The 16,378-nt window shown below is 46.1% G+C and overlaps 1 protein-coding gene across 2 annotated transcripts; it reads right to left on the bottom strand.

Annotated features, from left to right (window-relative positions):
- Positions 1 to 2,109: 2,109 nt before the first annotated feature.
- Positions 2,110 to 8,502, bottom strand: VPS37C (VPS37C subunit of ESCRT-I). 2 transcript variants are annotated; one of them, XM_030560889.1, is made up of 5 exons: positions 8,310 to 8,502; positions 5,827 to 5,941; positions 5,556 to 5,727; positions 4,581 to 4,663; positions 2,110 to 4,300 (listed from the first exon to the last, which is right to left on the bottom strand). In XM_030560889.1, exons 2-5 carry the CDS (start codon positions 5,917 to 5,919, stop codon positions 3,566 to 3,568), a joined length of 1,083 nt encoding a protein of 360 aa, XP_030416749.1. In that variant the 5' UTR covers positions 5,920 to 5,941; positions 8,310 to 8,502; the 3' UTR covers positions 2,110 to 3,565. The 2 variants fall into 2 exon arrangements, with proteins under 2 accessions (XP_030416749.1, XP_030416748.1); XM_030560888.1 differs by lacking the exon at positions 8,310 to 8,502 and adding an exon at positions 7,711 to 8,290.
- Positions 8,503 to 16,378: the final 7,876 nt, after the last annotated feature.

Here is a 16,378-nt window from a genome sequence, read left to right as displayed (position 1 = left end):
CTCTAGGCCTCAGTTCCCCATCTGTAAAATGGGGATGGTAATACTCTATAAATAGACAAGAGAAGCAAGCCCTCTGGAGCCAAGGCTGTCTCTTACTTGGTGCATCTCCAGTGCCTAGCACAATTCAGGCACTATTGTAAAACAAATTAATAAGATTTTCCTAAAGCCTGGTTCTGAAGTAACATGGCAAAAAGGCATGGTCAAGCTCCATGCTTATTTCTCACAGTGAATTTCATATCAGTTCTCTCAGATGACATGAGAAAAGATGTTTCTACTAAGTGCCACAAGCTCAGCCTGTTATCTGACAGTTAAGCTGGGATCTTACTGGCTTGCATAACGCTGATAATAAAGATTCAGCAGCTGGAACTTGGCTGACATGTGTGCTGATGATGCCAGACTCAGAAGAGAATTTACATAACTTTTCCAAAGCTGCGTGGGGGCTAAGGAGTCAAAAATACTAAAGCCTTATTTGTCACTGAAATCAACAGATCCAACTCTGACTACACACAGGGAGCAGGCCTGTGGAGTAAGGCAGTAACATTTTTATGTAGTCACTTATCACAGCAAAATTATACTTTAATATATTAAATCTAAAAGGGAGACTCAGTCTCATCCAAAGACAACTGTAATGAATGCAGTATAAGTTCCTAGAAAAATAAGATAGATACTTGCAGATTTTTAAGAGCCTTCTCTTAGACTACTCCTGAAATACACTTCACACTCTACCCCAAACTATAGTGCTATTAAGTATACGGTGACACCATGCAGAAAATTTACGAAACCAATCTGGCCTGTGTTCTGCAGGAAGTCAGACTAGACAATCATAATGGTCCCTTCTGACCTTAAAGTCTATGACGCTAGGTTTCTGCTTCTTTCTCCTTCCCTATGACTAAAGAACATGTGTGTGAAAACAGATTATCACATCTGATTCTGAGTTAATCCAACCATTCTTTGTTTTAACTCACTGTCCTGTAATTTCATTATCTCCTCAGCAGACAGCTGTTATGTCACAGACAGGCATATGATGTTATTTGTGAAATAAACAACAAAACCCAGCTATGCTCTTCTCACCCAGACAAAATGAAGAAAAAACTCACTCCTTACATCTGCAGCAAGACTGTTTGAAACATAGGAGTTTGTGCTATTGTTGCTGTTTCCAGTAGATAAAGAAACAGTGAGCAAGGGGGAACACCCAGAGAATTTATATTTCCATGTATCAGAGGGGTAGCTGTGTTAGTCTGGATCTGTAAAAAGCAACAAAGAGTCCTGTGGCACCTTACAGACTACATCTGACAAAGTGGGTATCCACCCACGAAAGCTTATGCTCCAATATGTCTGTTAGTCTATAAGGTACCACAGGACTCTTTGTTGCTTTTTATATTTCCATGAATTTAGGGAACTAGTTAGAAAAAGTTTACAAAACCAATACCAGAAGATCAATGACTAGTTCTCTTTCACAGAATTTGCTTCTCAGTGAAGGTCACCATGCATCCTGGGCACTAAAGAACTACTCAGCTGGTGCTGTAGATGGAACAGGCCAAACAATATGGAGATGACAGGACCTGCCCTTTAAAAAAAACAAAATAAACAAACTTTGACAATAGCCTTTTCTGGGTTTGTAATTGTGACTGGGTGTGTGTAACCATGGAGAGGGAATTACCCTCTCATTCAAGCTGAGAGAGAGGGTCCATTCAGGTCAGCTTTGAGACACCCAAAGCTGCAGAAATGGGGGTTGAGGAGGTCAGTATTAAACCAAGACTGAAAGGGAATGAGACAAAGGAATGAGGCGCAGGATGGGAAAATGGAGGATAGAAACTACAGTGCACAGAAGAGGAAGGTAAAGGAGAAACGATGCTGAAGCATGAGATCAATTGGCCCCTGGAGAAGAGGATTGCATAAATGGGCGCCTAGGGTAGGTTGCAGACTGAAAGGCTGGAAGGATGATGTATAGAGAATTTGGCAGCAAGAGATAGAAGAGGAAAGATTATATGAACATGATCAAAGGGAAATCAATGGAAGGATGCTGAGTTGGCAAAAACACAAAATCAATACAAAATTTCAACCAGGCACCACTTCATGTCCCAAAACAATCACAGCTGCAACCCTGTGTGCAATTAATCAAGTTTTATTACTCTAATTAATCACAGATAGGGACCCGTTTCCACCAAATTCAAAAGCATTCAACCTGGTCTAGTCCATTAGTCATCTATCTTTATAAATAACTTACAGGCAAGCAAACAGAATTTGGTAGGTAAGTGCAGAGCAAAGCAAAAATACCATTTATGTTCAGAATCCTTCATTCTCTGTTGGGTCCATTGTTTCCTCAGGTCAACATAGGAGGAAAGGGGCAGAGGCGGGGTAATGCAAGGGATACTGGATGCTTCGTGATCCAGTGTACCTTCAACCCTACCGCAGGTCACTAGAGAGAAGGAAGAGGCATTGCAGGAGGCCTTACATGCCTCAGTGTTTCATTGAACCATTACCAAAGTTTGGATAGTAGTAGTGTTTCCACCATCAATCAGCAAATAAGGCTCAGTCACCCAGATTTCTACAGGTCAAGGCACATGCTGCCTTGCCTCTAAATTGCTAGCAGCTCCAGAAGCATCACGCCAACCCATTTTATCTCCATGGCAGAACTGATATTCCACATATCGAATCCCAGGGATATTTCATGACCCTGATGCCTTCTCTGTGATAATCCACATCCTGCAAAGGAGGGCTCACAGCCTGTCTCATAGCTAAAAGGGACCAGTGCTAAAGAGGCCTTTCCCCATGAGTAGGCTGGAAACAGCTGAAGTGGATAGACAGTGGCAGCACTGGACAGACCTTTGCTTTGCAGTAAAATTGTAGTGGTAAGGAAACGCTGGCCCTGCAGTGTGCTGGCAGTGGGAGGACTGAAGCCGGTTTTGGAGTTATGCTACAGTGACATGGGGCATATCAAGGACTGACCTATCCCAACATACTAGCTAGTCAATTAACACTGACAAGATAAATTATGCATTGATTCTGAATCTGGCTGACTCTGCTAATCTAGTTTCCAAGTGAGTTCCCTGGGAAGAAATATGAGCATTTCTGGTCAAATATTGTTTGAGATTCTCACTCCATCTCTCACAAACCTGTGTGTTTAGAATTCTTTTGGTATATATCCATGTACACACAGGCATCTCATGCATAGGTCCTCAGCTGGTGCATGTTTTGCCCATTTATAGTAGCAGAGAATCTGGCCCACTATTTGTATTTCTAACACGGCTTCGAATGACCAACCAGTACAAGTGGCCACTGAAGAATGCCGGCAGTCATCACACGGTATTATTCATTAACCAAAACCTAAAATAGTGCAATCCTCGGATGTCCTGTTACGGTGTCCCTTTGTCTTACACCTTATGCTGCTAGTGTGTATATGACGCCAGAACCACACCTCTCATCATACATAATGCTTATACATGTATGGATCTGAGGACAACACTGGCATCTCTTTCTTCTTTCGCTTATTTCTCAGCAAGGATTGATATCTCAGACCATGACACAGGAGAGGATGATGAAGAAAGTTCTCCAGAAGTACTGACTAGTATCCAGGCCAAGCAGGGCCTTGAGGTGGTGGGTATCCAAAGGGAGAATGTGAAGCTGGGGGATACGGAGGCTGGGATGAAATTGGGAAACTAGGTAGCGGTGGCTGGGTTGGGTATGGACACTGTGGTCTTCCACCTCCTGGTGGGAAATATGGAGGCTGGGGGTACCCCAGTCCAGATGGAGCTCTGGGCTGGGATTGAGGGTTACCTGAGGCAGCTGGTGGACCTCTGCATGGAGACCCAAGGTACCCTGGAGCTGAAGATAAGCCTCTTGTCTGAGGCTGGGAGTATCCTGGTGTTGAGCCTCCAGCTGGGTATCCAGAAGCTGGTTTATAGGGAAATGTGGGTTGGGTGCTTGGCTGAGAGGAGGTGAGGGGCCCCATTATAACTGGTGCTCCAGAGAAAGGAGCAGGTTGGAGAGCTCCATGGGCTGTAGGGCCTACAGGCATGCCTGGGGCTGGACTATAGGGCAAAGGGAAGGATGGTGTTCCTGATTGGAAGGGCTGTGGCTGCTGCTCATCAGCAGGCCCAGGAGTTATGTGAGGAGCAGGATGCTGGTGGTTAAAATGAGAGTCACTGGCTGGTTCCTGTGAAGCTTCAGACTTCCTCAGTACCTCCTGGAGCTTTTCCACTCTGACCCGTCGCAGGTGGGACAACTTCCTCATGGAGGAAAACTGCTCAAGAAATATCTCCAGTGGCACTTCGCCCTCCAGGAACTTCTCGGCCATAGTCTGAAACACAAGGCACCACTGATACCACTGCTGCCCCCTCTAATGTTCTCTACCAGCTCCAGCTCAGACCCCATGTTCTCAGACATGGCCTAGATCACATGGAAACAGTTAAACCACTCAACCATAAAGGAGTGATAATCCCAATCTTTAGGACAATGGTGTCAATCAATGGGAGATAATCTCCAATTTAGGGTGTTGGTTGGAGAGGATAATTTCAAGTTTTCAGGGAGATTGACTAATGGCAATTTTATTTCAATTTGGACTTAAAAGTTAGAATCACCTCAGATTCCTCTTCGATCCTTTGGCCCTCCACCTGCAGAAGATTTAACAGGGTCCCAGGCTGCATCGCCGCAGAGAATTTCTCTAGGGAGGAAAAATGTGATGACTAAAATGTGACATACAGAAACTAGGCAAAATAACCATGTCTCCAGATCTCTCAGAAACAATATTACGGACCTATCCCAAAGCTCTATGCTCTGACTCATGATCCCAGCAAAGTGTAAAGAAGTAGAAACTATGTCACCTTCCTGCCCCATGCCACCAAAACTCTGTTAAACCCCTCACAATCACAACAGGAACCTTCGCTGCCTTGGGAAGTTTTAATATAGGAAGAAAACAGAAGGAGAAACCAACATTGTGCAGTCTCTTTTGACTAGGGCATCACCTCTATTCTGTCCAGGTCAGTCTGAACAAACACCAGGAGAAGACAGGAGTACTTGTGGCACCTTAGAGACTAACAAATTTATTTCAGCATGAGCTTTCGTGAGCTACAGCTCACTTCTTCGGATGCATAGAATGGAACACACAGACAGGAGATATTTATACATACAGAGAACATGAAAAGGTGGAAATATGCATACCAACAGGAAGAGTCATCTCAATTGATTAGACTGTTCCTGCTGGTATGCATATTTCCACCTTTTCATGTTCTCTGTATGTATAAATATCTCCTGTCTGTGTGTTCCATTCTATGCATCCGAAGAAGTGAGCTGTAGCTCACGAAAGCTCATGCTGAAATAAATTTGTTAGTCTCTAAGGTGCCACAAGTACTCCTGTTCTTTTTGCGGATATAGACTAACTTGGCTGCTACTCTGAAATCTGGAGAAGACAGATTCAGAATACAGACCCCTTGTACGGAAAGGGAGCTCCTCAATCTGCTGGGCAGGAAGTGGGTCGGGAGGGAGGAGGGGAAGAAGCCCTGGTTATAGATGACCTGACTGCACTCGGGAGGGTGGGTGGTTTGGGAGACATGTACCCAGTTTTGCCTTCTGCTCCTGGCACTGTTCTGCCAGCTTCTGCAGCTTCTGGTATCTGTCGGAAAGGTTTGTGCGGCCAGTTTCCAGCGGTGTCTGGAACTCCAGGTTCTGCTCTGCCAGGCTTCGGTTTGTGGCCAAGGCCATCTCCCTTTCCAGCTGTAGTTCCTGGACCTGAGAGGGGAGATCAAAAGCCACAGCCAATGAGGAGCAGTACCTCCTATCTACATCCACACACTTTCCTCACCCTGCAGCATGCATGGTAATGTTTACCTCTGTTGATTCCAGTGCCAGACGCTGGATCTCCTCAGAATTCCCCTGCAGCTCCTGGAGCTCCTTCACAGATAGGTCCCTTAATGTCTCCATTTTCACTGGGGAATGTGAATTCCTAAGAGATGAGGAGTGTAAATGGACAACTACTAGATTTCACAAAGCAAGCTGCACATTGACAATATATAGATATAAATCCCATGACAGACTTAACAAGAGGCTTTGATAAATGATGTCAACCAACAGTGGTGGGGAGGATTCTGTCACACTACAGACAACGGAGAGTCTGAGGACAGAGAGAAAAAGAAAACACAGCAGATCTAGCCATTTTGATTTTGGCAACTGTCTTTCCATTTCAGGGAGACAAGGTGAGTGAGGTAATATCTTTTTTTGGACCAACATCTGCTGGCAATAGAGGTAAGCTCAAAAGCTTGTCACTCTCATGAAGAGAAGTTGGTCCAATAAAAGATATTATCCATCTACCTTGTCTCTCTAATATCCTGAGACAAACATGGATACAACAACATTGCATTTCCATTTCAGGGACAAAAGAGGGAGGTGATTCATACACTATGCCAGGACAAAGGCATTTAAAAGTGGAGAAAAACACCTTCTCAGACATACCAAATAGTGTGGTTATATCAACCCAATTCTTAAACAACTTCACTAGCTGGCCATTTATTTCAGGATTATGCTCAATATGATCCCCCTTTGTTTTTAAAACCAATCGTCTATCTCTGGACACACTTCCCTGCATATTTTCATGCTAATCCTCTACACATCACCTGATGTAAATGCTTTCCACTCTGGCACTCCTGACACCTGGAACAGCCTTCCTGTATCTCCCTACCTTTTCAAATTATGTCTGACAATAAGTTTTTATCTTCTTGCCTATGTCACACCTGAATTTCTCTTTCCTTTCTTTTCCCTTTATGAATAAATACTTTAATCTTTTCCATGCAATGGGCTCTTACACCTTTGTAAATCAGGATTAACTCTACTGAGGTCAGTGGAATAAACCCTTTGCAGCACTCTTTTCCATCATTTATATATGCTCTGGCTGTCTTGTGCCATTTAGCTTTGTTACACGTTAAGGTCATACTTTGTCAGAAAAGTGCTATACACAGTAACTGTGAACAAAATAAAAACTAAACGGGGAAAAAAAAAAGAGGTACATTTCTGCAGAGGTGCGAAAAGGGACCAATGAGACAACTAGTGCAGATTTTAACCTAGTAGTAACTGCGGCTGTCTGTTCTGCCCCTGGTTCAAGTGAAGCATCTCATAGATTCTGCCTCTGGAGATGTTGCATCAGTCTCACAACCAAACCCATCTAATAATCATGTTATGAAACCAGAAGGCATATGTGCATCAGCAAATTTTGTCATCACACTGTAGACTGAGAAACAAACTCCGGGCTCTTATCTGTCCCAGGAGCCACATTCACAAGATGAATGAAACAGGGCAGTGAGAACTTGGGCAGCTGGAAACCCTACCTCGTTTCAGCGTATCTATAATCTCCTAGAGAACAAAAGCAATTCTAATGGCATGGCCACACCTATATTAGAATAATTTCAACAGAGAATGTTCACTGGTAGAACTGGCTTCTGCTGAAGAGGCCCTAAAATCAGAAGCCTGGAAAGCCCAGTGTGAAGGGGATGGGGGCGGGGGGACCTATTTAGTAAGTCGTTTGATGAGCAGCAATGTTATTTCTCAGCTGATGAGGGCCATTCATTAGTAATAGTGAAAGCAAGTGGCTTATGAGGCGGCCTATGGGGTCAGATCCACTGAGCGTGTTGGCATAAGTCACCCACATATGCTGGGTCTGGAAGGGTTGGTGCAAGTCACGTGCATGGGGCAGCCCTGGCTGCAATGGCACAAGTCACTCACCTGGCAGCAGCAACAGGAGGGTTGGCATGAGTCATTCACTTAAGGTTGGTGTTAGGCCCATTGGGTACAGCCCACTCCCAGGCCGGCAGAGCATAATGTGAGTCGTGAACATAGGGTGCGGCTGGATGTGCGGGCACAATTCACCCACACGAGGACTACACTGGACACTGATGCAAGTCACCCACATGAGGAAGGGCCAGTGCTGGGTACATTGGAGCAAGCCATCCGCTCTGGCTGTGCGGGGGCCGAGTTACCCACCCTGACGGCACTGTCCCGGCTGTGTTGGTGCGAGAGCAGGGTGGGGTGTGGGCCGAGACAGCCCCTCCCACCGCTGGCGAAGGGCACCACGCGCTGGGCTGGACATTGGGGGCTAATGCACCTGCCACTCCACCTGGAGAGGGGGAGAGAGATCGGCGCGCGAGAGAGGAAGGCGGGGCGTATGGAACGTCAGCGCATCGTCTCGCGCACAGTCCGTCAAGCCTCCCGCCCCTGTCGCCAGCTGAGAGCAGGGGAAGAAGAGAGCAAATCCCCCCTGTTCTCGCGAGACCTAGCCGGGAAGGGGTTAAGCGATAAAGAGCCGATAATCAGAGACAACTCACCTGTGAGCACACAGGGAGCTTCCAGTACCATACACTTCCGGGTTCCGGTCCTCGTCCGGAAGTGAGCCTCACCATTGCTGTGGAGGTAGGGGGGAAGAAGGTGATCGCCCCTGGGAGAATGGTACGCTCCGCAGCTAGCCCGGTGTTCAGCGCTTTCTGCAGCGCGCCATCTTCGTTCCACAGCGAGGCTGCGGAGGGGGAGGGGCGGGAGTCAGCCAAGCGCTCTCCCACAGGAAGGGGCGGGGCTGGGCCTCAGGCTGCTGTCACTAAGCGCCCCTCCCCCGAGAGCGCGTGCCCAGGATGGGGGGAGGGTAATTCCTAGGTCTGGCCCGGCTCTGACCTGGGCTAATCCTCCCATGGACAGAACAGGCCAAACCCTCCAGGGCTCAGCTGCCATGATCAGCCGTGTGGGGGCAGAGCCAGTGCTGGGTTTACAATGGTGTCAGCGCTGGGTGGCCAGACAGCAACTGTGAAAAAACCAGATGGGCGTGGGGGATAATAAGCGCCTATATAAGAAGAAGTTCCCAAAAGTGGGACTGTCCCTTTAAAAACAGGACATCTGGTTACCCTATGCCAGTGGCGCCATGGAGCCAGGTCCATGGACTGCATCCTTAGACCCCCCCCCGCCCCAGGCTGCTGGCTCTACCCAACACTAGCTTCTCTTCAGCCCTTGGCCCCAACTGCTGGCTTCTCTCTGCCCCCTGGCCAGATAACAGTGCACCTGGGGCTCCCATCTCTGCTTCCCACCACCTTTGGAGCCGCACCTGTTTCACTGGAGCTGAGGCACTTGGGACTGGTGCAGAAGCCTGGCCAGTCTCAGCCAGTTGGGGGTGGGGGGGACATTGGGGCCGCTTGGTTGGGCCCCTCCAGGCAAGTGGGTCCTGAGGGTGGCTGGCTGGGGCAGGCCGTGGCCTGGCTGATCGCACCTCTCCCGAGGGGTCAGAACTATTCCCTGCCTCGGGACCTGCACTGGCAATTCATCCCAGCAGATAGTCACCTCCCAGCAGGGCTGGTGAATGTGGCCGAGAGGCAGGGCGTGGGGGAGAGGTTGTCTGGAGGGTATGGGTGGTGGGGGTTGCTGGGCTGTGATGGGGTGGGGAAGATCTGTGTGCTGGGGCACTAGGGAATGGGGGTTCTATGTGGGGTGCTAGGCAGTTGTAGTGGGGCTGTGAGCAGGGGGTGCTGGGCAGGTGTGTTGTGCAGGGCACTGTGCATTTGTGGCATGGTCGGGGGGGCCCTCTGGCCATAGGGAATCAGAGGGCTGTTCCAGTGTTGGAGGGGCGGGGGGCTCTGTGGCTTGGCATGGGCCCATCCCTAAGGGGAAGGGGCATGGTGGCAGCACAGGGCTGGGTGGGCCACTGTGCATATGGCAACTGCTGGTTTGTAAATAGTGCCTTTGCACTGGGCTTGGCGGAGCAGGGCCGCCCATGCTAGGCCCCAGGCTGGCCCCTTGCTCCGTGGACCGACTCCTTCTGTGCCACACTCCATTGACTCCATGGGGGCCCACAAATATGTTTGGTGCCAGGCCCACAAAAGGTTAATCCGGCCCTGGCGCAGAGCACCGGGGTTCTGGAGCTGAGGGGCCTAGCATGTTTGGTAGGGAGACACCTCCATTCCCTTCCCCCAAGCACTAGGCCCTGCCCATGGTTCCTGCATATGCCACAACCCTCCCAGGCCCCAGCTGACTCCCTGCTTCGTTAACTCCTGGATGCGGCGTAGCTTTGGCACAGGAAGAGTTAATTCGTTTCCAGACAGTCCCTGCCTGGTGCGGGCAGGCGTGAACCCAAAGACAGCCGTGGCACCTAGAGCAAGCACCATCATGCTGAAATAACCACAGCACACACAACACCAAGCTGCCGCCAGGACCCCTACTCGACAGTATTGCTGCCGAGGCATTTTCTGCACATGGATTAGCCCAGCAGGGGCTATTTGGGAAACACTTGGTACCAGATGTGATCACGCAGCAGCAGTGCTAACAGGCTTCAGGCCCTTGGGCCCAGACCTTTTCTGTTTACTCATCAGAAACAAAGGGAGCTGGGAACGATACCTCTGCCTCCATCCCCACCTCCTCATCTAGATTTTGGGAGATGTGGTTAGAAACTATCGAGGGAAACAGGGACCCTGGGATTCAGATCTCATTTAATGTTTATCTAGGATTTTTTGTTTGGGAGGGAGGCGGGGAGAGAGTTGGTGGATTTAGCCTTCATGGGATCCAGATCCTTCCCAACCTTCCCCTTTGCTCCCAGTCATGAAGGTGTTGCTGATGAGACACCTGTAGGCCCTCGCTACCACTTCTTCCAGGCATCACCATGCCAGTGCTATCTTCTCTCTGTCTCCTGCTGGGCTGGAGGAACTGGGCACCCAACCAACACCAGAGTCGTAGTCATGTCTTTACAACTTTACTTGACTATTGACATCACTTAATCCCTGATTGTCTAGACCTGGTAGTATCAGCTCCCGACTAGCTGGCTGTTGTCCCCATTCCCTTGACTGCCCTCTGCATAATTGATTTGGTGTACAATTGACTCTTTCATTAATGGACTCCCAGCATAATTGTTTCATTATTGATTCCTTGTCTTATTACTGCAGATCATAATTGATTCACTATATAATTGCTTCCCCAGTTAGCTGACTCACTGCACAATTGAACAATAGCATGTCTAGTCAGTGCTTTCCTATCACTCTCTTCACTCCCCTTCTTTACATCAGTGTCTGTGTAGGGATTTGCTCTGGGTACAGCTATCAGGCCCAGCCACTCCTATAGCTGCTCAAAACCAGGGTCAGCTCCATCAGTACAAATAGCAGTTTTGCTTGTCTACACTAGGGTTTTACACTGGTGGCTGAAATTGAGCCAAAACCCCAGTGTATGCAAGGGTTTTGTCTTTGGTGTCTCTTCAGAGCTGCATGACTTCCCGCAATGCTGGGACCTTCCACAGAACAAGAAGGCTCCCTATGAAGCTAGACTTCCCAATACAGAGCTCATCTTGCACTGATTAACCCATTTTTGTTCCATACCTCTGCTCAGTAAAGCGAATTCCTATCAGACACGTTCCTGCCAAGTCCAGTCCTGTCAGTAACAAAGAAGAACAGCAAAGGAGACTGCCCTGTGGCAAAATAAGCACAATGAGCATGGAGATGCAGATGGAGAGTAAAGATATAGAAGGCACAGAACTAGAGGGGTGAAATTAGATAAAGATGTGATGGGGGATAGGTATACAGTGCCTAGAAGATTGGCAGCCTGATCCATGACTGGTGCATCTAGATGCTCTTGCAATATAAATAAATTATTACATTAGACACTGTAGGTATTGAATACCAACCTCCACCATGGGACAATGGTATGTATAACCTTGGTTAACGCAGATCATAGGATGAGCCTGGAAATAAAGATCAGTCTCTTCCCACAATCGCTATGTTAGATCCCTATTAACTCCTTGTTAACTCCTTGGCAAAAATGGAGTGAATGAAGCCCCCTGACTCTGTTGTCTTTAAGAGAAAATGGGCAGTAGTAACAAAAGTGCTCCCAAATTCTCATGAAAACAAGGGGTGTTGACAAGAAAGGGTGAAATCCTCTACATGGCAGGCCCAGTGGCATTGAATATCTCCCAAATGAGAACGCCAAGGACACTGTAAACTGTTGACAAAGTTATTCAGGTGTGATGGGTTCGGTCACAGAATTCCCCTTGGAATTGTCACCTAACATGCTGAAGTTACCTCTGAGCCCATTTTCCCTACCATCTTGGACTTCCAGAACCCTGCCTTGTTGAGTGAGACATGCTAGCCTGCTGCAACACAAACCAAGGTCTGGTCCACGCCTCCAAAGCTGCAGATTTTAACCAAAAACTGCTCAATAGGTCACCTATCTCCTAGACACCCAGTTCCCAATGGGATCCAAACCCAAAATAAATCCGTTTTACTCTGTACAAAGCTTATACAGGATAAACTCATACATTGTCCACCCTCTATAACACTGATAGAAATATATGCACAGCTGTTTGCTCCCCCAGGTATTGATCACTTACTCTGGGTTTACTAATAAACAAGAGTGATTTTATTAAGTATAAAAAGTAGGATTTAAGTGGTTCTAAGTAATAACAGACTGAACAAAGTAAGTCACCATGCAAAATAAAGCAAAAATGTGCAAGTCTAAGCCTAATACATTAAGAAACTGATTACAGGTAAAAGCTTCCCCTCAGATATGTTCCAAAAAGCTTCTTTCACAGACTAGACTCTTTCCTAGTCTGGGCCCAATCCTTTCCCTGGTGCGATTTTTGTTAATTCCAACAGCCATTTTAGGTGGAAACTAGGGGTTTTCAAATGACTGGAAGCTTCCTTTGTTCTGTTCTGTTTATAGCTTTGGCACAAGGCGGGAATCTTGTCTCTCTAGGTCCCCACCCCTCCTTCTAAATGGAAAAGCACTAGGTTTAAGATGGATTCCAGTATCAGGTGACATGGTCACATGTCCTGTGAGACCCCAAGCCTTCATTCTTCCTGGCCTGACTCACAGGAAGGCTTGCAAGTAAATAGAATCATTTACAACCAGTTGTCCTAGTTGATGGGAGCCGTCAAGATTCCAAACCATCATTAATGGCCCACACATTGCATAATTACAATGGGAGCTCAGAGTTATATTTCATATTTCTAGTTTCAGATACAAGAATGATACATATATACAAATAGGATGAACATACTCAGTAGATTATAAACTTTATAATCTTGTAAGATATCTTTATAATAATACCTTACAAGAGACCTTGTGTGACAAGTATATTCCAGTTACATTATATTCACACTCATAAGCATATTTTCATAAGAGATTATGGAGTGAAACATCACATCAGGCATTCTAGGAATACTGTGATTCATACAAATATGTCAACTGAGAAAGGTGCATTTTCTCAGCAAAGAACAAGGGGCCATCTGAGACCACTGACAATTATATAACACATGGTCATGTGAATTTGGACAAGTACCTAATGGACTAATCATAGACAGACTTATTTTTGGCATAGCCAGTAACCAGGTCAAAGAAATGTTGTTGCAAAAAATGGACTTGACTTTGCAAAGACCAGCCTGATACAAAGCCCACTGGAGTCAATGGGAGTCTTTACTAGGCACTGGCTCAGACCTTAATTGGTCTGTCAGTCAGCGAAAGCGAATCAGAGCAGGTGACAGATACCAGAGAAATTCCCCAGACTACATTTTGTATTTCTGACCTACATTTTTGAATAAGCAAAACTCACTCCTCAATGGGATGCTGTAGACCACATATGATTGGAAGCTTAGGATCACATGATATGTCTCAGCAGCTAGTAACTCTGAAGTAAACAAGTGTCAGTAAGCAGCAATGAATGTGTAGTTAAAAAAAAGCAATGAATGAAGTTGTAAGGTTAAAACAAGTATATAGAAAGTTCAGACAGTACAATATAGACTCATAGACTCATAGACTCTAGGACTGGAAGGGACCTCGAGAGGTCATCGAGTCCAGTCCCCTGCCCTCATGGCAGGACCAAATACTGTCTAGACCATCCCTAATAGACATTTATCTAACCTACTCTTAAATATCTCCAGAGATGGAGATTCCACAACTTCCCTAGGCAATCTATTCCAGTGTTTAACTACCCTGACAGTTAGGAACTTTTTCCTAATGTCCAACCTAAATCTCCCTTGCTGCAGTTTAAGCCCATTGCTTCTTGTTCTATCATTGGAGGCTAAGGTGAACAAGTTTTCTCCCTCCTCCTGATGACACCCTTTTAGATACCTGAAAACTGCTATCATGTCCCCTCTCAGTCTTCTCTTTTCCAAACTAAGTAAACCCAGTTCCTTCAGCCTTCCTTCATAGGTCATGTTCTCAAGACCTTTAATCATTCTTGTTGCTCTTCTCTGGACCCTCTCCAATTTCTCCACATCTTTCTTGAAATGCGGTGCCCAGAACTGGACACAATACTCCTGTTGAGGCCTAACCAGCGCAGAGTAAAGCGGAAGAATGACTTCTCGTGTCTTGTTTACAACACACCTGTTAATGCATCCCAGAATCACGTTTGCTTTTTTTGCAAAGTATCACACTGTTGACTCATATTAAGCTTGTGGTCTACTATGACCCCTAGATCTCTTTCTGCCATACTCCTTCCTAGACAGTCTCTTCCCATTCTGTATGTGTGAAACTGATTGTTCCTTCCTAGGTGGAGCACTTTGCATTTATCTTTATTGAACTTCATCCTGTTTACCTCAGACCATTTCTCCAATTTGTCCAGATTGTTTTGAATGTTGACCCTGTCCTCCAAAGCAGTTGCAATCCCTCCCAGTTTGGTATCGTCCGCAAACTTAATAAGCGTACTTTCTATGCCAACATCTAAATCGTTGATGAAGATATTGAACAGAACTGGTCCCAAAACAGACCCCTGCGGAACCCCACTTGTTATACCTTTCCAGCAGGATTGGGAGCCATTAACAACTACTCTCTGAGTACGGTTATCCAGCCAGTTATGCACCCACCTTATAGTAGCCCCATCTAAATTGTACTTTCCTAGTTTATCTATAAGAATATCATGCGAGACAGTATCAAATGCCTTACTAAAGTCTAGGTATATCACATCCGCCGCTTCTCCCTTATCCACAAGGCTCGTTATCCTATCAAAGAACGCTATCAGATTAGTTTGACACGATTTGTTCTTTACAAATCCATGCTGGCTATTCCCTATCACCTTACCACCTTCCAAGTATTTGCAGATAATTTCTTTGATTACCTGCTCCATTATCTTCCCTGGCACAGAAGTTAAACTAACTGGTCTGTAGTTTCCTGGGTTGTTTTTATTTCCCTTTTTATAGATGGGCACTATAGTTGCCCCCTTCCAGTCTTCTGGAATCTCCCCCATCTCCCATGATTTCCCAAAGATAATATAGCTAGAGGCTCAGATACCTCTTCTATTAACTCCTTGAGTATTCTAGGATGCATGTCATCAGGCCTTGGTGACTTGCAGGCATCTAACTTTTCTAAGTGATTTTTTACTTGCTCTTTTTTTATTTTATCTTCTAAACCTACCCTCTTTCCGTAAGCATTCACTATACTAGACATTCCTTCAGACTTCTCAGTGAAGACTGAAACAAAGTCATTAAGCATCTCTGCCATTTCCAAGTCTCCCGTTACTGTTTCCCCCTCCTCACTGAGCAGTGGGCCTACCCTGTCCTTGGTCTTCCTCTTGCTTCTAATGTATTGATAAAAAGTCTTCTTATTTCCCTTTATTCCCATAGCTAGTTTGAGTTCATTTTGTGCCTTTGCTTTTTTAATCTTGCCTCTGCATTCCTGTGTTATTTGCCTATATTCATCCTTTGTAATCTGACCTAGTTTCCATTTTTTATATGACGCCTTTTTATTTTGTAGGACACGCAAGATCTCGTGGTTAAGCCAAGGTGGTCTTTTGCCACATTTTCTATCTTTCCTAACCATCGGAATAACTTGCTTTTGGGCCCTTAATAGTGTCCCTTTGAAAAACTGCCAACTTTCTTCAGTTGTTTTTCCCCTCAGTCTTAATTCCCATGGGACCTTGCCTATCAGCTCTCTGAGCTTACCAAAATCCGCCTTCCTGAAATCCATTGTCTCTATTCTGCTGTACTCCCTTCTACCCTTCCTTAGAATTGCAAATTCTATGATATCATGATCACTTTCACCCAAGCTTCCTTCTACTTTCAAATTCTCAACAAGTTCCTCCCTATTTGTTAAAATCAAGTCTAGAACAGCTTCCCCCCAGTAGCTTTTTCAACTTTCTGAAATAAAAAGTTGTCTGCAATGCAGTCCAGGAACTTATTAGATAGTCTGTGCCCCGCGGTGTTATTTTCCCAACATATATCTGGATAGTTGAAGTCCCCCACCACCACCAAATCTTGGGCTTTGGATGATTTTGTTAGTTGTTTGAAAAAAGCCTCATCCACCTCTTCCACCTGATTAGGTGGCCTGTAGTAGACTCCCAGCATGACATCACCTGTGTTTTTTACCCCTTTTAGCCTAACCCAGAGACTTTCCACACTTCCGTCTCCTATGTCCATCTCCACCTCAGTCCAAGTGTGTACAT

This window comes from Gopherus evgoodei, chromosome 4 (assembly GCF_007399415.2).
Source record: "Gopherus evgoodei ecotype Sinaloan lineage chromosome 4, rGopEvg1_v1.p, whole genome shotgun sequence".
NCBI classification, from domain to species: domain Eukaryota; kingdom Metazoa; phylum Chordata; order Testudines; family Testudinidae; genus Gopherus; species Gopherus evgoodei.
Note: the sequence above shows the minus strand (reverse complement) of the source record. Positions and strands in the feature narration are given on the sequence as shown.